We start from the raw sequence: 24,752 nt of genomic DNA, 5'->3' as shown, positions 1-24,752 counted from the left end.
ACAAGATATCTGCTGGCTGTGATTGGTTGTTACTCATCACATGACGCAGCGTTCCAAAAGTTTAACTATTTGTATTTTGGGGTTACAGCCGTCGCGCCCGAAGAATAGGCGCTTGCGTTTCGCGACAGCGTTGATTTTGCGTTTGAGCGCACCTTCCGCGCGTCTACATTGAAAACTTGAATGGCACTCGGAGAGCGCAGACCTCCGCCAACGCGTGACTTTAAAAACAAATCACAGCTCACAGCTGGCGGTACCGTGAGGTGGTCGGTTTGTTATTAACACGGTGTGTTTCCGTGTAACGTATCGGCGGATGCCTCTCTCATTCAGCAGTCTTGTTATGTCGGTATAACGTTACACTACGTTGTCTCTCATCCCGTCAGCTACCGCTTTGTTCTTTCTCACCAGGGACGGACAGCAGCTTCCGCACACGCATCCACACACTCTCTGCTTTCAGAAGGAGGCGTGGAGCGTCATCAACGCGTCATCAGTCACACTGTGCATGTGTTATACCCTGTGGTTTTAATGCTCAGGCTGATTGGAATTCTTAAAAATATTCCTGAATCCAGATCACGATCCTGATCGCCACCAAAATCAAATGAATTGTTCATTGTGCTACACCCCGCTCTTCCAAAAATTTTCATTCAAATCCATCACAAACTTTTGGAGTAATCCTGCTAACAGAAAAACAAACAAACAAACAAACAAACCAACGCCGGTGAAAACATAACCTCCAGGAATAATCACATGTTTTGTTCAGCAAGACAATAAACATCACTTTATGATTTTTGAAATGTGAATGCAGTCAGCAGAAGTAAAATGCTAACGCTAGGCTATAAACGAGCTACACCACGGTCACATGAGCGCAACGAGGCTGTAAAGGAGGACGAGTCGGCGTGATGACGTTTAGTAGTCTCATTTAGCCACTTGTTAGCAACAGCCTTTTTTAAGACACATAAAAGCTTCATAATTCACCAGTGGGGTGAAAATCTTCAAAACGTTAAAATCTCTTCAGCTTGTGTTGACCACAGAAACTACTTCCGGACGAGGGAACAGGAAGTGCTAAAATGCTAACTCATTTCTGGGGTTTATTCCTGTAGCTCTCTATTGTTCACGAGATGTGAGCTTTTAGGCGAATCCGTGGCTGCAGAGCAGGAAACCAGATGGCCCGTGTGAGCTTTTGGCTCCCTGAATGCAGCAGAGTGGGCCTCCAAATGGCCTGTAGTACTGTACACCAGGCACACATATGACAGCGTTATCCAGGATTTGATGTATAATTTCTGATTTGTCTGTGAATTTTCACTGAATTCTTTGTTTGCTTTATGTCAAAATACTGACCGATGTGGTGATAGTGATGATGTCATGACGATGCCAGCAGCTAACTCCCCATCTGTTTCCTTCCTTCTCAGACATAAAGCCAGAAAACCTCCTCATCAGCTCCGATGACGTCCTCAAGCTGTGTGACTTTGGTGAGCACCTCCATCAAACACTGTGAGAAACTGTAAGAAAAGGTGTCCGAGCAGTCGGAGCTGTGATGTAAAAGGAGTATTTTCAACAGAGACTATATTTGGCTGGAAGCGGCGCTTGAGGAGGGCAGCAGGCCGGCTTCATCCGGTTATCTAAAGCTTTGTGTGTGCAGCTTCCTCCTCTCCTGCTTCTCAGGCTGCTGCTGCTGTTGTGCATTCTTCCCTCATCTCCGTTAATGAAACGTGTTGGGAAAACAAACGGCTAATAGTGCGTTGATTCAAGCTGGTAGCGTCACAACAAAACGGGGGGAAAACATGGCATAGCCAGCATCATGTAGGCAATCTGGAGCGAAAGACTGAAGCCCTGCTGTTTGCTCGGTGTCAGCCGGAGGCATCGAGAGAACAGACAGAGGCCAAACAGACTCCGCTGGGAAGGTTTACATCTTACAGCACATCTATTTTCACTGTATTCATACTTTGCAATAGGATTTAGCAACAAGGATATAGTTGTGATTTTAGCCCAGAATCACCAGGAGACATTGCCGTGAATTGGACCTGTTCAGAAGAAAACAACAATTACAATTTGAGGTTTTTTTTTCATAAATGTGTGAGTTTTTTCTCATAAAGTTACCACTTTAATCTCGGAGAATAGCGGAGGTTTTTTTCTCGTAAATTTGGGATTTTTTTTCTCATAAATTTACCAATTTAATCTCGGAGAATATCCAAGTGTGTTGTTTTGTACAAAATGATTGCATCAGTGTATGGACGGGGGCAGCAGCAAATTACATTTTAGACACCTAAAAAAATCCATATCGTTTTAAGTGTACGCTTTTTTTAGAATATTTTTACCTCGCTGTCAGACAGCCCTTTCTGACGGGGAACTGAAGCCGTTATCTTTGCTCTCTTCAAAGCCACCAGACTCCAGCAATTTTACCTCTCAGATCACAGGAGTTGCTGGTCGACCGCTGCCTCCATCGGTTAGTTTGTTCCAGTTATTGTCTGACTTTGGTGAATTCGAACTAACCCTTTAAAACACCAAATAGCAATAATAATAACTAACCGATGGAGGCAGCGGTAGACCAGAAACTCTCCTGTCCTGCGAGGTAAAAATGACCTTTTTTGTCAATGGAGTTTGGTTGCAATTTAAAAAAAGCAAATTATCCTATTTCCCCCTAAAAGGTTGAACTGCTTCTGCTGAAATGTTTCTACTGTTTGTAAGTTTATAGTCGTTCTTTAGTATTGTGAAAATTAATTCAGATTTTTGCCTATAATTAACAAGTTAAAATCTTTATATAAAAAAAAGTCCTCAGAGGACAAAAATGTCTGTGTTAAAAAAACTGCCATAAAATTATATATTAATATTATTTTCCACTTTCATTGAGTTACAATGTTAACCACCATCAGTCCAGATCATAACTTCCAATTATTCATTAATTTTCTGAATTTTAATCCTTTAAATTCCAGTTTGTTTACATAATGTCACTGTTGTTTTAATTCTATTCTGTTTGCTAAATGCTCTGGATATTTTATATATTTTCACAGTCTGGGATATGTCAATGATCAGCAAGAATAATAGAGTGAATTATTTTATGCTGTAATGGTCAAACATTGTGGTTTTAATGGGTTTCAATGGGAATATTCTTGTCCTTAAGGGTCTGAGTGTATTTAAGCTACACAGTTTATTAGACTTATTATAGGAGCTGAGGTTACACTTACAAAATAAAAACTTCCCTTGCCCAACTACTTTATAACTGTATCTTAATGAGCGTCCAGAGAGGTGAAACCATTTCTAGGTGTCTCAGCATGTAGAGCACATCATAAAGCTCCTCATTATACTATATTACTTCCTGTGTCTTCTCTCGCCAGGCTTTGCACGTAATCTCTCTGAGGGGACGGACGCCAATTACACCGAGTACGTGGCCACGAGATGGTACCGCTCTCCAGAGCTCCTCCTCGGGTACGTAGAGCTCCGTCTACTACGCCGACACGTTTTTTTTTAGTAGCCCGGCCTTCATCATCACCAACAACCCTTTTTAAATGTGTGGTCGCAGGGCTCCGTACGGGAAGGCGGTGGACATGTGGTCGGTGGGCTGCATCTTGGGAGAGCTGAGTGACGGGCAGCCTCTGTTCCCGGGAGAGAGCGAGATCGACCAGCTCTTCACCATCCAGAAAGTGTTGGGACCTCTGCCACCGGAACAGATGAAGCTCTTCTATAACAACCCTCGCTTCCACGGGCTGCGGGTAAACGCCACGCCACTCTTCACACTCTTCACTATCACAATACTTGGGTGCCGGTTCGATATGTACTACGATTTTTAAGTATTGTGATTCGATATTACGATTTATTGCGATTTATTGTTAACTTTTTTAACCATAGACCATGAAGGGAAAAAGTTGAATCATACACTTCTAAGGACTTTTAATTAGGAAAATATCTAAATTAATCCAGTATAATTGTTTGATTTTCGGCATGTATGTAGTCAGAGATGTCCTGAAGTCAAATATATCAGTCATTGTCAGGAATTATTTATTATCCAGCAACCCAAAGAATGAAGAATATAGACATGTCCCACACAGATTAGTGCTATTTTGTTTTTAATTTATAAGGGACATGTAATGTTTTATACTTCTGGTGAATATAATCCATCAATCTGATTTCCATAGATGTATTTTGTATATTCAGTTCCCTTTGTTAACACCTTATTTTGAAAAGCGGACGTAGTCCCACGTGTCTACTTCCTCTAACTTCTCCAAGGTGGTCTCTAGCTCTCCCGTCAGCTCCGTTCTCTTTATCCATCCATGGTCAGCTCCATCGGGGCCGTTTCAATGCAGAGAACATTAATGTCAGTATCTGGGTGCTCTACAGTCGTAGCGTCGGCCCATTTGACCACGGGGACGAGAGCGACGGCCGGCTCCACCGCCACGTTACCGCGATACGATAACGTTTCCTGTCCGTGACAGAGTTAGCATGCAGCTTTAGCTCTGCTCTGTCTAGCTCTGCTTTTCCTGTCAATGTGTGAAACCCAAAGTGTTTCCATCCTTTACTGGATGTGTAGTGTTTACCACGCTGGATTTAACATGTGAGGGTGCAGGTCGTATCCACGCTGACCCTCCGATGTTTTAGACTTTCTGAGGTTTATTTTGGTTGAAGGATACGGAACGGATATGACGTCACCTTACTCAGACTACCACAATAACAGCGGTAACTTCCTTCTACCTCCACATAGACTAACATGAAGCAAATATATCGATTCTGGTGTTAAAAAATACATTTCAAATTGTATTCAATTTCAATTTTGTATTCAAATTCAAAATCGCGATACATAGATGAATCGATTTTTTACCCCAACCCTCATTCTGCTGTCCGTCTCCTCCACGCCGTTCTTATTGCAGCTCCTCTCCTTTTCTTTTCTGACATGATCTTCTCTCTCGTCTCTTTCTTCTGCGTCTTCTTCTTCTTCTTCTTCTTCTTCTTCTTCTTCTTCTTCTCTTATTTATTTTCTGTCTCTTGCTTGTTTTTTTTTTCTTCTTGCTGTGCCGTGACTGATTGGATCACAATGACTCATCGTGTATCATGTATCCTGTATCGCTCTGTGAAGGGAGGCTGTGATAAGTCTTCTGCTGCTCCAACAGACCTGGGTCGTCCTTCCCTTCCCCTCCCCGCCCACGCCCACGCCTCAGGATATAACAGTCTGCTAACTGCCCCTCTGTGGAAAACCTGACAGCCAATCCCCACAAATGAGACCTCTGCTTGATAATGTTGCAATTTTTATGTAATTGGGACACTTGAGGGTGGGGCTGCACGATTATGGTCAAAACGATAATCACGATTCTTCTGATCAATAATATTGCACTTTCACATTTAAATAAACAGAGCGCTGCTTTCACTTCCATGTTGTGCTACATTCCTGCTAATTGTACACATTTTTGCATCAAAATAAGACTTAAAATAAGGTTCTTCTTCAGCTGAATTCATTTCTGTTTGACCTGTTTTGCAAAACGAGTAACATTCAGTATATTACCCTTCTACTCTGGGCTGCAGCCCTTCTGATATCCAGCTGTCCGTGCACGACAGCTCCCCAAAAGTGAAACCAAAACATCTGCATTGCCCCCTGGTGGCTGGCTGTTAGTTTAAGGGTATGATGCTCGCTTGGGGTGCGAGAGGTCACGGGTTCATATCCCGGACGAGCCCCCAATTTATGTTACGCCCGTGTTCAGGGGGGTCGGAGCGCAACATAAAAATATTAAGGAAATTCCCTAGACTAGTTTTTTAAGTTAAGTAAAAAAGATTTATTACTAAACTCAATTTAACAAACAATACAATGAGACAATATAACTCAGGGTGAACAAAGGCAAAAACAACAAACAAAATCTATCTTTTGAACACCCTGACTAACATTAAACAAAATAATCAAGCAAACAAAAATACAGTTGCTAAATCTGGCTCCCAAACAAAAAGACTCCTACAAGTCATACAATCTCACAAAAACCACTAGAGCACTAAGGCTACTAAATCCACACGATGGCCCAATTCCACTCCAGTCCCGACACCCTCCCACTCCGTGGTGAAGTGAACTCTGTTTGTAGTCACACTCACAGCTCAATGCAGCTCCCTTCTTTAAGATGGAGGGTATCAATACAGGAGCCACTTCGGGACAAACTTCCCTCTCTCCGGCAAGGAAATAAGTATCATGATCCGAAATACTTTATTGATCCTCGGTGGTCAGTTACGTTTTGCTCCCATTTTAGAATATAAATAAGAAATATATATAACAACAGTGCAAATAATAATGCTGAGAAATATGATCTATGCAAATAATAAAAATGCAAGAATAGTGTAAAATAAGAATATTATTTTAAATGTACTCTATAAATAAATGCAGTGTTAATGCCGGAGTAAACCAGATTATTGCACAGCTGAATGAATGCACCAAATTATTGCACTGTTAAGTCAGTATTGCGCAGTTGAAGATATAATAAATTATGGCGTTATAGCTCCTTACAGGGGTAAAAACAATAAATATATGTTGTGTGTTATATACTATAAACAACAATTTACAATCTAATGAACGTCTACCGTTTTCTAGACTGGACAAGGATGTATTTGATCCTAAATACAACCTATTTACTTTATGTTGTTGACGTCTGTATGACGATAAAGTAGAATAAATTAAATGTCTATCAGTTTGAGCAGATTACAAGTAAATGTTTGTACTGGTAGTCGCACGGAACTGACATTGGATCGTGGCCCATGACGAACACAAAACGTCATTGCACGTCGTCAGTAAGGGCAGCTGGTTAAGTCGGCATCGATACAGCTCGCTGTTGGAGGGTTTTATAACCCACTTCCATTGACCGTTTAGTTTAGGAAGCGTTTGATTTGATATACAGCAGAGTTTTCTATCAGCGAGGAACGCTATTTTAAACGTCAATATCGCAGTCGATCATGTTCATTTAATTGTGGGAAGTCGTGATCATGATTAATATTCGATTAATTATATGCAGCCCTACTTGTGGGTGTAAAAATGTGTCATTGGGTGTAACATCTGGTGGTGTGGAGCCTAAATCCAGCTCATAAATAGTTGTTTTTCTACAGTAAAATACTCTCTCCAGTAAGATACACATGTTGGTCAGGGATGTTTGTAGAATAAACATCTAGCATCTGCTATTGTTAGAAAGAAATGTCGGGAGGTGCTCTCTTTAAGAATAAATCTAATTCTCTGTAAATGCAGAGTTTATGAGTTCAACAGTGGGCACTTTTTTTCTTTCTTCCAAAATAGAAGACGGAGCTTCTCGGCAGTGAGATGTCCGTAAAATAAGAGGCTTTGTTGAGCTAATTGCCGTCTGCTCAGCTCTTCTGATATTCCTACGGTGATTAATACCAGTTTCTGTGAGATAAATATCCAGAAGTTCTGCGAACTCTGTAATGAGGTCGCTTCTGTTGAGCCACATTTATCACAATGTGGAAATATGCTGTATAATATTCTCTTTGAATAGTGCAATCTATGCAATACCTTACATCATATTAAATATTCATTAACCGAACATGTATGTTTATTAGGGCTGTCAATTGATTAAAATATCTAATCGCAAATTAATCTCACATTTTTTATCTGTTCAAAATGAACCTTAAAGGAAGATTTGTCAAGTATTTAATCCTCTTATCAACATGGGAGTGGACAAATATGCTGCTTTATACAAATGTATGTATATATTTATTATTGTAAATCAATAACAACACAAAACAATGACAGATATTGATCCAGAAACCCTCACAGGTACTGCATTTAGCATAAAACAAAATGCTCAAATCATAACATGGCAAACTGCAGCCCAACACCCATAGAACCCACTGATCTAGAGGTCAGAGGTCAAGGGACCCCTTTGAACATGGACATGACAGTTTTTCCTCGCCAAAATTTAGTGTAAGTTTGGAGCGTTAGTATGACATGGTGGGTACCGATGGATTCATCAGGTTTTTTTCTGACATTTTTATCGAACATTTTTTAGACCATCTTTTTTGACATTTTTCAAACTTTCTTTCGGACATTTTTTCGAATATTTTTCAGACTTTTTTCCCAGCATTTTCGGATATTTTTGGGAATTTTTTTTTCAACATTTATCAGACTTTATTTCCGACATTTTCAGACTTTTGGTTTTTTTTTCGAATATTTTTCTGACTTTTTTTTTACATTTTTTCAGAAAAAAATCCTCACACATTCACAAATCTGGAGGTCAGAGGTCAAGGGACCACTTTGAAAATGGCCATGCCAGTTTTTCCTCGCTAAAATTTAGCGTAAGTTTTGAGCGTTATTTAACCTCCTTCACTACAAGCTAGTATGACATGGTTGGTACCGATGGATTCATCAGGTTTTATATTTCCATATGATACCAGTATCTTCACTCTAGCTTTAAAACTGAGCCCGCTACAACCTAGGAATCACAAGTTGTGTTAATGCGTTAAAGAAAGTAGTGAATTAGCGTTAATAACGCATTAAGTTTGACAGCCCTGATGTGTATACAATCAGTCTCTTGTCCCAGATTGGGAGAATTCTGCTTCCCATTCTACAGTCAGATGTTCTTAATAACAGCAGAGAAGTCCAATCAATCAATCAAGAACTTTATTGTCATTATGCTAGCATAACAACATTGCAGTTGACCTCAAATGGTGCATTCATATATATTTACACACATATTTACAAGGACTAAATAAGGCACCAATTAGATAAAAGATTAGTGATAAATATCAGCGATTAAGAAGTGCAGAATCTGAGCAACATAAGTACAAAAATATAAATGATAAAATACAACTAACGAGTGAAGAGAAAGGAGAATGAATGTTGTTGTTTTTTATTGTAATATTAAAGCACCAGACCAGCAAGAAAGCACAGAATACTTGTGAGTGAACACAGGACGTCTGATGGTTGTTTTATCACGTTAGCCACCTACGGTGTGCTTTCTGTAACACTTGGAAATGTGTGATGTGAAAAGAACAGCTTCTGGACGCAGACTCACAATAAGTCTGAGGACAGAGATGTGACAGAAGAAGAACTGGATGTGGAAGAAAGAAGCAGATATTTGCACAAAGAACTGGTGATGCTCCCTCTTCCCCTGTTGAAGATCAATAACTAGCTTCTGTCTTACTGATATTTAAGTTCACTCACAATGAAAACTTGTTGATTTCACATCCTCTACTCCACACACAAAGCATTTCTTTCTACAAAATAGTGATTATTCCACCGTTTATCTCGTGGACATTTGTTGTGGCTGCATGTGTTTTGGCTCTACTCTCATCCTCTGTTTGTTGTTTTAGTTCCCTGCTGTGAACCACCCCCAAACCTTGGAGCGAAGATACCTGGGAATCATCGGCGGCGCCCTGCTGGACCTGCTGAAGGTAAATCACAGTTCTGGCAAAGCTGCAGACATGTTTTTATTTCATAACCATAAAAAAACTCCCAAATATTCACCAGCTAGACATCTGATAATTGCATCATCTAATCTTCGTCATCGTGGTGTTTCCATCGTGACTGCGTGATGCCTCTTCTCTGCTTCATATCCTGGTTCCAGCTCTGCTGTTATTGCAGCGCCTGCATGTAAACAGGAGCTCCGTGTCGACGATGTGGGCTGAGTTTGTGCACTTGCGCTTTTCCCAGCAGATAAATGAGTCACCGCTAACACAATGTCATCTCAGCACCGACTTCAGCAAAGACAGGCTTCTCTCTCATCACTCTTCAGGCTGTCTCCTGTTGACTTTAGATATTTATTGGACAAAAATGTGTTTGTTACTTGTTAATGCAGAGCTGTATGATTAGCAAAGAGTCCTTTTAGTTCTGTTGTTGTCGTTCTGAGAAAGAGAAAAGTAGCCGGCACTATGAATTGTAGTTAAACTATCTTCAGTTGATAGGTTTCATTCTGAGTGCATTCATACAGCTTTCATTAGTGTATGGAGATTAAACATTTATTTGAGTAAGAGAAATGTCACAAATCATATTTCACATCATTGTTTGGTGACTGTAAGACAGTTTAATGTAGCAGCAGCCTGACCTTTATGATAAGGGTGACCATGACTCACAGCAGCGTGACTGTTTCAGAGTGTTGTGAGGTGTGGATGCGCGCCGTTTCTCCAGGACTCACCGGTTGTTGTGAGGTCTGGATGCTCGCCGTCTTGTGTGAGGTCTGGATGCTCGCCGTCTCTCCAGGACTCACCGGTTGTTGTGAGGTCTGGATGCTCGCCGTCTCTCCAGGACTCACCAGCTCCCTCTGTGTGTGTTTAGAACCTGCTGCTGCTGAACCCGACGGAGCGCTTCCTGACGGAGCAGAGCCTGAACCACCAGGCCTTCCAGACCCTGCGGCTCGTGGATCGACCCGGCCCACCCACGCCTACACCTGCACGCTCCTCCAAGAGGAAACCTCACCACGGAGACAACACCACCCCTAGCAGGTCAGCAGTGCGTTTAGTGGCGTTAAAACTAATTTGCGTTAACTTTGACAGCTGTATATAAGATGTACAGTTTGATGTGCAGCGTGTTGATGCAGGTCCGTTCTCTCTCTCTCAGGAGCCACGGGGGGAAGAGCTCAGGAAGCCACCGCTCCAGCAGCAGAGAGTGCTCCAGCTTGCCGCGGCACGAAGACCTCCACCCGAGCACCGACGGCTTCCTCAACGGCAACATGCCCGCAGCGATCAACCTCAGCCCCACCCTGCACCCCAAGAACTACCAGCCGCAGATCTTCAACCACTCCACCTCGTGCAACATGGACCTGGCCAGCAGCAACCTGCCTCACCTGCTCAGCCCCGGCGAGGCCAAGAGCAAGGGCGACTTTGAGATGAACCTGGGGTCCAAAGCGTCCGACGGCCCCGGAGCCAAGTACCTCAAATCCAACTTCCGCTCGCAGCAGAACCGCCATTCGTTTGTGGAGGGGAAGACCAATACGCTCCAGTCGGGGGAGAAACACAGCCGCCACAGCTACATGGAGTCCCACGGCTCCACGCCGGCCTCCTCCAAGTTCGGCTACCTGAACTTGTCCAAGAGCTACGGCACGCTCAGCGATGCCAAGTCAGTGGGGAACTTAAACGACGTGCATCTTTACGCCGACGAGCCGACATCTCGCTATTTCCCCTCGAGCTGCCTCGACCTCACAGCGCCGAGCAGCCCGGCAGCCCGCCGAGTGGACAGGCTGGGACCGGTCGGCAGAGGAAGCATGCGCACAGAAAAAGAGAGCAACACCCTAGACTCGTCCTACCGGCGCTCCTCCATCCGCCATAAGGCCACAGAGGAGGCCAAGTCGCCAGATGCCCTGGATCCCGCGGAAAGTGGCGTCGAAAGGAGCCACTCTCACTCTCTGTCCGCGCCGCACGACCCTCTGCCTTACGGTCAGGGGTACACGAGCCCCTTCTCGTCCCAGCAGCGGCCGCACCGCCACTCCATGTACGTGCGGCGGGACCACCAGAGGACACACGGGGCGGAGGAGGGCCTGGTGGTGGGGCAGGGCCTGCCCACCAGAGCCAGCAGCCTCCAGCTCCTGTCCCCGCAGCTGCAGCACCGCACGCTGCCTCGCCACTCCGGCGGCGGCGGCTCCTCCAGAGAGGACGACATGAGCCGGGTCAGTCAGCAGCCCACATCAAACCTCTCCAACCCAAAGGAAAGCCTACATGATCTAATCATATCAAATGCCTACACCAGGTTGTGTTGGATAACGCTGCCTCAGTCGCTACGACGACGCAGCAGCAGCCAGGATTTATTCTGGTGGCGTCTGAAAATATCATCATGTGTGTTTTAGGTTTTCAGACAGATCTTGTTAGTTTTGTAGGAACGGCAGGTTTAACCCTCCGAGACCCACGATAGACCTGTTTTAGTCTTCTTTAGGGGGGTACAGGGGGTGTTTAGGGGGAGATAGCAGGTCAACAGTAGATGTCACAGAAGTGGTGTACATCATCTGAAAGCTGGGAACCTGAAGATTAATTTGAACATTATGATAGTTGGGAACCTGAAGTTTGATCCATCCATCCTCTGAATGCTCTAGGTCTCTAGTTTGATCCATCCATCCTCTGAATGCTCTAGGTCTCTAGTTTGATCCATCCATCCTCTGAATGCTCTAGGTCTCTAGTTTGATCCATCCATCCTCTGAATGCTCTAGGTCTCTAGTCTGATCCATCCATCCTCTGAATGCTCTAGGTCTCTAGTTTGATCCATCCATCCTCTGAATGCTCTAGGTCTCTAGTTTGATCCATCCATCCTCTGAATGCTCTAGGTCTGTAGTCTGATCCATCCATCCTCTGAATGCTCTAGGTGTCTAGTCTGATCCATCCATCCTCTGAATGCTCTAGGTCTCTAGTCTGATCCATCCATCCTCTGAATGCTCTAGGTCTCTAGTCTGATCCGTCCATCCTCTGAATGCTCTAGGTCTCTAGTTTGTGGCTGTAAAGTTTCATGAGGCTGTGATTATCCTAGAGGTCACCATGGGTCATTTTATACAGTGAGGTCAATGAAATGTCTCCTATGGGGACTAACATCATCACACATGAATACAGTCTCAGCCTTACAGTGATACCCAGTTTATGTAATTCAAAGACTGTTTAGGGACCCGAGTATGCAGAAATATTCAGATACACCATTTATAGAATAGGCGAAACCCATAGATCCCGTTTTCATTCACATATCTGGAGATCAGAGGTCAAGGGACCCCTTTGAAATGGACATGCCAGTTTTTCCTCGCCAAAATTTTGCGCAAGTTTGGAGCGTTATTTAACCTCCTTCACGACAAGCTAGTATGACATGGTTGGTACCAATGGATTCATCAGGTTTTTTATAGTTTTATATGACGTCTTTAGCTTCATTCTAGCTTTAAAACTGAACCTACTGGAGCGTCTGAAAAAACACTCAGGATCGAGTCTCAGGGGGTTAACATAACTGCAGCAAGTGTGGCTTCCTTGTTAGGATATACAGTGAATCCTATTACCTGTATATTTATATATATATATATACTATATATATACACATATAGTATATATATATAGTGTGTGTGTGCGTGTGTGTTTTGTGCTGCGATGCTGAACTCACTTCATGCTTCATCATGTCTCCATTAACAGAGCGAGCAGGCACCTACTGAGGTCACCCACAGCAGACCCCCCATAAGGGACTCCACCAGGGACAACACAGCATCTTTTCACACACAGCAGCGGCAAAAAAGCGAGGTCCGACATTCAGCCTGCACCCACCATTCCCCACCCACATCCAGTCTTCCGAGAGCGCGGATGTGGGTGGATGCTGCTGTCATGAACTGCTCTCTCTCTCTCTCTCTCTCTCTCTCTGTGTGCCTCTTCATTTTCTCTGTGTGCTTTGCTTCCCTTTAATGTGACTACTTTATGATTGCACAGTCAAGCTTGTCATCCGAGCAGTTTGATTTCTCAGATACATTTATAGCTTCTGCAGATTTATTATGATAATTTGTAAATCAATACGCCTCCTCCTTTTTTTTGTCTGTACTGTCAGGTAAATAAATATATCAGCAGCTCAGATAGAGAGAGAGGCATGTAGAGGAGCAGAGAAGCAGAGCCTTTTGTTTTCATGTGACCAGGTGTTGTTCTGTTGTGACTCAGGTTGGCTTATATCACGACCAGCAGGCAGAAGATGGGGGCTCCTCTAAAGAGAACCGCAACATCTACAGCGAGTCCATGCCGAGGAGGGTGGGCAGCTTCTACAGAGGTGGGTTCAGTCACACTGACGTCTCGCATCTCACTACACACATTTAAAGGAACAGTGGAACATTTAGAGGGATCTTATAGCAGAAGTGGAATTTGTGATAATGTACAGCGAGCCGGTCATTGTTATGAAATAAACCCCGACGCTGGACGGGATGGACATCGCGGCGGGGTCCTGAAGGGGTTTATTTCACAACAATGACTCGCTAGCTGTACATTATCCCGCTTATTACACAGCTACTTACTGAAGACATCAATCATTTGACACAAAAATGGTTCACAAGAGTCCGACATCTGAGCTGCGCCCATAGCAACAGTCTGTTATACATAGCAACGTTTTTTTATACATAGCAACGGTCTGTTATACATAGCAACAGTCTGTTATACATAGCAACAGTCTGTTATACATAGCAACGTTTTTTTATACATAGCAACGGTCTGTTATACATAGCAACAGTCTGTTATACATAGCAACAGTCTGTTATACATAGCAACGTTTTTTTATACATAGCAACGGTCTGTTATACATAGCAACGGTCTGTTATACATAGCAACGGTCTGTTATACATAGGAACGGTCTGTTATACATAGCAACGGTCTGTTATACATAGCAACGTTTTTTTATACATAGCAACGGTCTGTTATACATAGCAACGGTCTGTTATACATAGCAACGGTCTGTTATACATAGCAACGGTCTGTTATACATAGCAACAGTCTGTTATACAAAGCAACGTTTTTTTTATACATAGCAGCGGTCTGTTATACATAGCAACGGTCTGTTATATATAGCAACGGTCTGTTATACATAGCAACGGTCTGTTACATATAGCAATTGTCTGTTATACATAGCAACGGTCTGTTATATATAGCAACAGTCTGTTATATGTATATAGCAACAGTCTGTTATATGTATATAGCAACGGTCTGTTATACATAGCAACGGTCTGTTATACATAGCAACAGTCTGTTATACATAACAGCGTTTAGCAACGGTTTTGTACTCGTCGGCTCACATTATCAGTCTTGGAAAGGGAGGAATGAGTGGAGGGGTATTCAGGTGGTTGTAATCTGCAACCTCACCATTAGATGTCACCAAAATCCTACACACTGTACCTTTAAGCATCAGTGCCCGGTTGCATAAAACCACATTAAGGAGAACATTCTCATTTGGCTTCCTTTTTCTTTTAGTATTCTCTTTGTTGTCCATTTTGGAGAAGCTGTCAAGTAATGTTAAAGGATGATGATGATGATGATGATGATGATGATGATGATGATGATGATGATGTGAGTGAAGCGTAACCATGGTAACTGATGTGCACATGTGCTGTATTATGGTAGTAACTACCATGAATGTGTCAGTTTAAACATTTTGACAATCTGAGAGTCTTCATGCAACGCTCCTAAATGAACCTCTGAGTTAAGGGAAATATTAAAGGTTGAAACTTAAGGTAGCTTATGCAACTGGGAGCAGACACTTACAGCATCTCTCATATAGCTGCTGTATATTCTGACCCAAACTAGAGTTCTGAGCCTGGCACCGATATTTAGGAGCGACAACGTCGGGCCAGCGAAGGCCCTGTTGAAACTGTAGGAATTATTATTATTATGAATCGCATTTTTGAGGACTTTAAGGTGCTTGAAAAGTTGTTAACATGTGGAGACGCACAAAAAAGCCTCTTGGAGGTATACCGAAAACCCAACAGGAAGTCAGACATTTTTAATTCAATGTGCGATTATTTGTTTTTGGCCATTTTTGGCGTTTTATAGGACTTTGTACTTTAACAAACTCCTCCTACAGATTTAATCAGAACGACTTCAAATTTGGTCAGGACCATCTTAAGACCTTAAGGATGAAAAGTTATTAAAATCCATATTTTTTGTTGAACGGCGTTGCCGTGGCATGGTGGCCATTTTGCACCATTCGCCATGAAACAAGAAGTTGTAACTTCTGCGTACTTTGTCAAATCTGCTCCAAATTCCTCAGCAATGACGGTGGTCCAGGCCGGAGGTCATTTTATGCCAAATTAGACTTATAGCTCCGGTTTTGGGAGGTATCCACCGCTGTTCCGCCACTACCCCCGACTTGCTTGAAGGTGCGAGGGCCCTTTCACCGTCGTATTTAATCTACCACAGTTTGCTTTGATATAGTAAACCAGTATAGACTGAAAAACAAGAAGCAGAATTAGTTTATTTTGTGCATCAAAATGTGAATGAACCTTTTTGTTGTTTGTTGAACAGTCCCTTCTCCCCGACCAGACAACTCCTTCCATGACAGCAGGGGTTCGAGCCGGGGCTCCGGTCTGTCCGGGGACGGCAGCAGTCTGACCAACCACTCCAAACGCCAGCCGACATTTGACCCCTGGTAAATCATCAAGAATACCTCCTCTAACTTACATCACACATCTGTTCATTGTACATCGCTCTGTGAAACAATGGTCACATGAGGTGGCGGCTTTAATGCCAGGTCTCGTTGGGGAGTTGAACAGAATGGTACATTTTTAGTTGTGACGTCACGCTCAGTATAGCCTCTTTGTTTTATTTCCAGGACTGGCCCAGATACCGTGGTGCTGAACCCCTCTGAGCCGTCCAAAGAAAAGGAGAAGCAGGGTTTCTTCAGAGCAATAAAGAAGAAGAAGAAAAAATCTCAAATGGTAACTCGTATGTCTTCTTCTGAGGATGTCTGGATGTTTCATGCACATGTCCCTTGACCTTGTTTGTGAAGCCGTCTGTGACGTACTCTATCTCCTCCTCTGCTTTTCAAATGTTTAAAGGGATAGTTCAGGTGTTTCTCAGTGTGGTTGTATGAGGTTCTTCTCCATAGTCAGTGTATTACCTGCAGTAGATGGAGTTAGTAGAAACAGACAGGAGTACCAGCACGGGAGCAAAGTTAAGCTGCAGAAAAACACATTTTAGACACGTAGAAATATATATATATGGGATTCAGAGCATTAATATAGCAGCAAACAACTATTATCTATGTAAAGATATAGAGGAGTAATATCTACCTGAGCAGAGAATGAAGTCAAAGAGTATAGACGCAAAGATACAAAGCTCTACTGCCGCCATTTTGGACTGAAAACATTCATTATATTTATAATATTTTCTGGTTATACACAGGCCTTTTCAGTAGAATATGACAATAGAATAGAAATAATTTAGTTTTACTTTTGTACGGCTCTTTTTATGCGTCCGGTAGTCACTTTCAGTCCAAATGGCGGAAGCGTAGCTCTGCTGCTGGACGCTGATGTTGCGGAGGAACGAACAATTGACTTTCATGCCTCTGTGTGAGTTGTAATAGAGCTTCTCCGTGTTTTGTTGACGTAGCCGGGCTGGCTGCGCATGCTTTTCAGGGCATGTGAGTCTCTCTGTCGGGTTCCACTGGCTAGCTAATCGCCGCCGCTTTGCACTGCTCTCATACATACGGTGGTTACAGCTGATAACGCAGTACCGACCGACGTCGTTGTCGAGGCAGCGGTAGACCAGCATGTCCTGTGTTCTAACAGGTAAAATTACTGTTTTTCTCAATGGAGTCTGGTGGCTTTGAAGAGAGCATACAGTAGATAACGTCTTCAGTTCCCCGTCAGAAAGGGCTGTCTAGGTAAAGCGGTGAAAGTATTCTAAATATAGCGTACACTTAAACTGATATTGATATTTATAGGTATCTAAAATCCGTTTAGCTGCTGCCCCGTCCACAGAAAGACTTTGCTCCAAACTCCATCTACTGTAGGTAATACACTGACTATGGAGAAGAACCTCATACAACCACACTTCAAAGAATCAAATTACAATTACTGACGTATATGATCGCTTGTTGTTGTTGTTGTTGTTGTTGTCGTGTGCACCATGTTTCCCTGTGCCACCAGTCATGTGCCTCTATATATTCCAGATGCAGGTCCCCGAGGGAAGGCCTCCCGTCATCAAGAAATGTCTTTTCCCTCTGTTTAGCCCAAAGAATAACATAAAGCATAGCTCCTCAGTGAGAGTCCTCCCTGTAGTGTCCTCTCCCATGGTACACGCTGTTTTACACTCTCCTACTCACCTCCTCCTAACGCCATCTCACACCGCATGCTTTAACAACAAATAATCTACTATACTGCTCCATTGATTCACTTTTACGCTTCTTTTCAGTTGAATGGCGACAAAATTCATTCACTAATAATGAACACAAACCAGTCAGATCCATCTGTGAGGGTACAACTCTTCAACTCTGAGTCAATAACGTGCCTAATTAGTACGACGGAGTATTAGGGGCCACGTTAAAGGGAAAAAATAGAGAATAAAGTCATAACTTTACTAGAAAAAAAAAAGTTATATTATGAGAATGAAGTCATAATATTATAAAGTTGTAATTTGGCATGTTATTTTAGAGGGGAAATAGTGTGAAAATGAGGAAAGTGTAGCATCTTGTTGAAGTTATACTTTCACAAATAACCAAATAAGTCATCTTTCAGCTCATCAGCACCACGTTATCATCAGTATCAGGACCTGGAAAAGAAACTTCATTTATTCTGAAGAAAGAACCACACGGACCTGATGGAGGAAACTGACTCTTTAGTGGAGGAGGAAATTACTTTTATTATCCTAAAGTTATGACTTTATTCTCATTATATTACGACTTTTTTTCACATAATATTACGACTTTCTTTCTCATTAAGTTATGACTTTATTCTCATATTATTATGACTTTTTTTCTCATAAAGTTATGACTTTATTCTCGTTATATTACGACTTTTTTCTCGTTAAGTTATGACTTTATTCTCGTAATATTACGACATTTTTTCTTGAAATATTATGACTTTATTCTCATTAAATTATGAGTTTATTCTCGTAATATTACAACTTTTTTCTCGTTAAGTTATGACTTTATTCTCGTAATATTACAACTTTTTTCTCGTTAAGTTATGACTTTATTCTTGTAATATTACGACTTTTTTTCTCGTTAAGTTATGACTTTATTCTCGTAATATTACAACTTTTTTTTTCTTGAAATAGTATGACTTTATTCTCAATAAATTACAACTTTTTTCTCGTAATTACGACTTTTTTTCTCGTAAAGTTATGACTTTATTCTCGGAATATTACGACTTTTTTCTCGTTAAGTTATGACTTTATTCTCGTAATATTACGACATTTTTTCTTGAAATATTATGACTTTATTCTCGTAATATTATGACTTTATTCTCGAAATTTCAGATTTTTTTCCCGACAATGCGGCCGTGATACTCGGAACATTGAATGTTCACATTATTGATATTTGATTGTTTTCAATGTAATGAAACGCAGGGCTGTTAACAAGCAAGTTCTGATTCTTGCATTGAGTCCCTTTAACGGCGTGTTTCCAGTTCAATGAATGGATCTGGCTGGTCGTTTCCATTTGACTCTGATCAGTCACCGCTGATTTCAGACAACAGCATGTCTGCGGTCAAGAGCTGAGGATGAACGAGAGTGCTCTGCTTTGGTTGAGCTCCTGTGATTTAAAGAGTCTGTGTGCTGCCTGGTTACACTTCACTTTACTTCACTTTACTTCACTTCCCAACATCACACAGCAGCATTTGATCAACGTCTCGGCCCCTCGAGGTGCATCTTAACCCCTGACTTGATTTAGATCAGGAAGGAACCAAAAGAGTTGATAAATATGAAAGCATCCACATTTTGACATGTTAAACTGACTTCAGCATGAAACAGGTGTTTGAGGCTCTTTCTTCGCCTCACATTTCTATTTATATGCGACAGACTGCTCAGATGCTGGGAGGGGGTTAACGCTGATGACAGAGCACAAATAAATGCAATCTGGCCAGAAGGAATCAGGCAGTCAGACTCCGAGATGGTGGGAAATAGTGTTTGCTGCATAAAGAGTAGATCATTTGAAATCATTGAGGCTTCAGCTGCGTTATTACGGATTGTTTTAAACGTCTAAAATCATCCAGTCATTAACGAGAAGAGTCGTCTCTTCTCTTCCTCAGATCGCTGAATGCTTTCTGGCACCAGATGCATGTTATGGTTTTTAATTTGTATGAAGTCACTGCACTTTAAAAGAATTATTGCTAAAAGTAACTTAAGATTTATGTCCATGTTAAATCAACACGTGTAAAGGATAACACAACACACACAAATGTTTTCTTACGACGTCGTATTCGGGCCATTGTAGATAAAAAAAAAAGAAAATTAAAAAAATTACAGAATCGAGGGAATGGGGTAATATTTTGAGAAAAAACTCAGAATTTCCGAGATTAAAGTCGTAAATTTAAGAGAAAAAAACGTGGATATTCTCTTATTGTTAAAGTGGTAAATATATGAGAAAGAACTCTCAAATTTACTAAAAAAAAAAAACTTGGATATTCTCCGAGATTAAATTCGTAAATTTATGGGAAGAAAATCACAAATTTACAAGAAAAAAACTCTGATATTCGCTGAGATTAAAATGGTAAAATTACAAGAAGAAAACTTTCAAATTTACAAGAAAAAACAACTTGGATATTCTCTGAGATTAAGAGAATATCTGAGTTTTTTTCTCGTAAATTTGTGACTTTATAATCTCAGAGAATATTTAAATGTTTTTTTCTAGTAAATTTGTGTTTTTTCCTCGGAAATTTTCCACTCTAATCTCTAATCTCAGAGAATATCAGAGTATTTTCTCATAAATTTACGACTTTAATCTCAGTTATTCTGAGTTTATTCTTGGAATATTACCCCTCTCCTCCAGCTCTGTAATTGTATTTTTTTTTACCTACAATGGTCCGAATACGCCGTCGTACCTTTTTGAGGTTTTAATAGAACTCTTTAAAATAAAACCTTTAAAAGACATTTTAAGCCCGTTCTGTGTGTCTCTTGTTGTCCTTCACATTGTGTGGACCCACCATGGTCACCATGTTTGACACTGTTAGTTTTGGACAGTTTAAATGATATCTATCTACACCCGCTGTGTGAAAGGTTCCTAGTGAAGGCGTGGACACGGTCATCCAGAAGTCCTCCAGGTCCTCCGGTCACCAGAGCAGCAGCCGCCACAGGACCCGGGACAAGAGCAGAGACCGGGACCAAGACCGGGACAAGGACTGGCCGCCTGAGAAGCTGTCCGATTCACACTCTCCGGTGAGTCGCAGAGAAAAGAATAATAGATGTTTGTTGTTTTAAAATTAAAGGGACTGTTTGTAACTTTCATAAATGTCTTGTTAACAGCTTCACCTGTGGCCGTTAAGTCAACGAAAGTCAGCGTCCTGTTGCTGGCGCTTGTGCTCGCTCTAAATAGACATGAACGAGCATCGCTCAAAACAGTGGGGAGACACACGTCAGCTAAAACCACAATATCACTCTATATTTCAGCTGCTTGGCAGTAATGTTAGCTGACCAGACCAAGGTCTCTCCATGAATCACTGCTGATCCTAGTGTTGGCTTTTTGCTGCTTCAGCTAAAGCGGGAAGAGAAACGTTATCGCCTCCCGACTGCACCCGGAGGGAGACACCGCAGTTTTGGTCGGAGCTGAAGCAGCGGGGCTCCGCAGAGAGTAACGTTATCGCCTCCCGACCGCAGCCGGAGGGAGCAGGGAGACTCCAGCACCCGGTCGGTGACGGTAACGTTTCTCGCTGCGGAGCTCCGTCACTTCATAAGAAGCGGGAAACCTCTGTTGGTCTGGAGGAGCTGCAGCAGTTATTTCTGCACAAACGTCCCCTGTACATTCACTAGATATTCTCAGAGCTAAACTAACTATCCTGCAGTGTGGAGTGAGCGCGCGTTGACGTCTAGAGGTGGAGCAAGACAGCGAGAACACGCGGTGTGTTAGTGAAGGCAAGCAGGCAGAGGAGCAGTGACTCCAGCCACACGCGAGCGCGCATATGGCGAGCGCGCATGTGTCCCGACCCGGTACATTTATACGCTTAAAAAGTTACAAACAGTCCCTTTAAGTATGTGGGTCATCTGTAATAATGTGTGTTGTCCCTTTCAGAGTCAACCACTGAAGTCTCTGCGTAAACTCCTGCACCTCTCGTCCTCGTCCTCCAACCAGACGTCGCAGTCTGACATGCGCTACCAGCCGCTGCCTAATCCGGCCTCCGCTCAAGGCGGTTTCACGGAGAGCCGGGGTCACTCAGGGGTCGGCACGCCCCAGCTGAAGAGCCGACAGACAGCCTACCCGCTGCCGGGACAGCTGGAGTCTGGCTGGCACTCGTCGGCCCTGGGCCGCCCCGAGGGGAACCCCTACCCGGAGCAAATGAGCATCAAGGGAGGCCAGAACGGGCACGGCTTCGGACGCCCCTCCAGGTCTCGTATGCCAAACCTCAACGACCTGAAAGAGACGGCTCTGTGATGTCCTCCGTCACCTTACAGCTCTCTTCAGACTCCACCGTCACCCCTCCGTCGCTCCTACACGTCCCCTTACATAACACAGTACACCTGCTTACTGCACACACACACTGATACCAAACCTTCAGTTCTAGCTTTTTATGTCTTCATTTTTTTTAAAGCTTCCATGTTTGATAGACTTTATATTATTACTTCTGTAATTCTGATTATAATTTGTATTATAAAGTAAATATATTACAAATTAAATATATATATAAATATATATATATATAAATGGATAGATAGATTTTAAGTGTAAGTATTTTTGTTTCTACTCAATATAGGAATATAGTACATTTTACTGCGTAGTATTTCCTTAAGATCTATTTAAGGTATTCTAAACAAATATACTTTTATCTGGTATAATGTCAGTAACTCTGTTCATCTCACCAGGATCGTCGTCCAAGCCGTCTCGCTTCTGGATGTGCTCCGTCGTTCTGGTCACAGACGCAAAGTCAAAGCAGTCTCGTTCTTGAACATATAGCTGTAGTGCAGTTTATGGTAACAACTTCATTTTACAAGTTTCATGGTAATTAGGTGATAATTAGCAAGTAACCTATTTGACATTTCTTTGGAATTACTGACAAAATACCCCAAATATTTACCTCAAAAATTACTTTGTTTGGCTGTCTTGACTCTGGACTTTTATTATTATTTTATTATTTATTATAAACATTATTTAATAATTATATTCTGTTCTTTCCCAATAGCTGGTAATTTATTTAATACATTTCCCAGGAAAAGAATACAAAGTTGTTATGCTTTATTTCCATGTCTGCTGATAAATAGAAAATAATTAACAAGTAACAATATTTACCCCAATATTTACCTAAAAAATAACTTTGTTTGGCTGTCTTGACTCTGGACATTTATTATTATTTTATTATTTATTATAAACATTATTTAATAATGATATTCCGCTTTTTCCCAAAAGCTGGTAATTTATTTAATACATTTCCCAGGAAAAGAATACAAAGTTAATTGCTTTATTTCCATGTCTGCTGATAAATAGATAATAATTAACAAGTAACATATTTGAATTTCGTTAATAAAAACTCCCTGAATCATGACATCAGCTACCAGGTTACATCTGTTTTCCACCTCCGATGAAGAGCATTATAAATAATGTTTAAAATAAAGTCATTTTTGAGATATTTTGAGGTAAATATTGGGGTAATTTTGCAGTAATTCTAAAGAAATTTCAAATTATTGAAGGATTATAATCACCTAATTACCATGAAATGTGCGGACCTGTAAAATGACCCAGTTTTTCTGAGTCGGCACTGACAATCGTTAAAATCTATTTGTTCTTTTTTTAGGATATTCTTTATTTCTAAAATAAAAAATATTCTAAAAATGTATTCTAAACTTTTAGATTTTTTATTTTTATTTTTATTATTTTTTTTTTGTAAAGCAGCCATTTTAGACTCTATGGTGCCATAAAGTAGACATAAATCCTGCCCTACGTCGCCCTCTGTAGGAGATAACCAAGCACTGCATCTACTGTATGCTGACTGACTACCACGTGCACTAACTAACTAACTAACTAACATATAGGCACTGACTCCTCATGCACAGTATACGTGTAAATCATCATTTTCATATATATTTTAAACACAATAAAACAAGTCACTTCAAATAGGACACACACACATAATAATAATAATAATAATAATAATAATAATAACTGTTCCTTGTACAGACGATACCGACGATCCTTTGGGTCTCAAGTTATTTACTGAAATGTGTATTAATGTGAAAGTGTTATGGATCAGTTATACTACTTATACCAGTTAACGGGTTGAGTTCGGTTGATACTGAAGGATGTGATGATGACGGCCCTCACTACCAGGGTTTAAAGGTTTAAAGGAAGCTCTGTTTTGTTGCTCATTTCTTACTAAAAGGTTTCACATAAGCAACGTCCAAGTGGTTCTACTTGTTCAATCACTTAAAATAAATGTATAAATACATCCGAAATATTATATATAGTTAATAACTGCTGTAAGAATTTGATTTATACAACTTTTATTTCTGCCTAATATTCCCTCAAAGTAATTTTTACAGCAGCGACAGGAAGACAAAAGCCATTCTGGGTGTTTAAGTTCAGTGGTTCCCAACCTTTTTATTATCGGATTATCCGACGTTCCCAGTGTCCTACATTCCTAGTGTCCTATGTAACTAGTGTCCTATGTTCCTAGTGTCCTATGTTCCCAGTGTCCTACATTCCTAGTGTCCTATGTTCCTAGTGTCCTATGTTTCCAATGTCCTATGGTTCTGTGGTTCCACGTTCCCAGTGTCCTATGTTCCCAGTGTCCTATGTTCCCAGTGTCCTACATTCCTAGTGTCCTATGTTCCCAGTGTCCTATGTTCCCAGTGTCCTATGTTCCTAGTGTCCTTTGTTCCTAGTGTCCTATGTTCCCAGTGTCCTATGTTCCCAGTGTCCTATGTTCCTAGTGTCCTATGTTCCCAGTGTCCTATGTTCCTAGTGTCCTATGTTCCTAGTGTCCTATGTTCCCAGTGTCCTATGTTCCTAGTGTCCTATGTTCCCAGTGTCCTACATTCCTAGTGTCCTATGTTCCTAGTGTCCTATGTTTCCAATGTCCTATGGTTCTGTGGTTCCACGTTCCCAGTGTCCTATGTTCCCAGTGTCCTATGTTCCCAGTGTCCTACATTCCTAGTGTCCTATGTTCCCAGTGTCCTATGTTCCCAGTGTCCTATGTTCCTAGTGTCCTTTGTTCCTAGTGTCCTATGTT

The 24,752-nt window shown here is 41.7% G+C and overlaps 1 protein-coding gene across 5 annotated transcripts in view; it reads left to right on the top strand.

Moving 5' to 3' along the window:
• LOC119488135 (cyclin-dependent kinase-like 5) overlaps nt 1-22,640 on the top strand; it is a 64,887-nt gene extending 42,247 nt beyond the window's left edge. For 2 of the 5 annotated variants that reach the window (XM_037769466.1, XM_037769465.1), the window contains 13 exons: nt 1,407-1,466; nt 3,330-3,420; nt 3,515-3,704; nt 9,277-9,357; nt 10,238-10,404; nt 10,520-11,564; nt 13,051-13,155; nt 13,561-13,666; nt 15,904-16,027; nt 16,211-16,316; nt 17,552-17,674; nt 20,596-20,754; nt 21,605-22,640. In XM_037769466.1, coding sequence (XP_037625394.1) covers nt 1,407-1,466; nt 3,330-3,420; nt 3,515-3,704; nt 9,277-9,357; nt 10,238-10,404; nt 10,520-11,564; nt 13,051-13,155; nt 13,561-13,666; nt 15,904-16,027; nt 16,211-16,316; nt 17,552-17,674; nt 20,596-20,754; nt 21,605-21,964 — 2,717 coding nt within the window. In that variant the 3' untranslated portion in view covers nt 21,965-22,640. The remainder of the gene's footprint in view (nt 1-1,406; nt 1,467-3,329; nt 3,421-3,514; nt 3,705-9,276; nt 9,358-10,237; nt 10,405-10,519; nt 11,565-13,050; nt 13,156-13,560; nt 13,667-15,903; nt 16,028-16,210; nt 16,317-17,551; nt 17,675-20,595; nt 20,755-21,604) is intronic. The other 3 variants (XM_037769467.1, XM_037769468.1, XM_037769469.1) reach the window with 3 other exon arrangements.
• Nucleotides 22,641-24,752: the final 2,112 nt, after the last annotated feature.

This window comes from Sebastes umbrosus, chromosome 5 (assembly GCF_015220745.1).
Source record: "Sebastes umbrosus isolate fSebUmb1 chromosome 5, fSebUmb1.pri, whole genome shotgun sequence".
NCBI classification, from domain to species: domain Eukaryota; kingdom Metazoa; phylum Chordata; class Actinopteri; order Perciformes; family Sebastidae; genus Sebastes; species Sebastes umbrosus.
The sequence above is the reverse complement of the archived record's forward strand: the minus strand, read 5'-3'. Positions and strand labels throughout refer to the sequence as shown.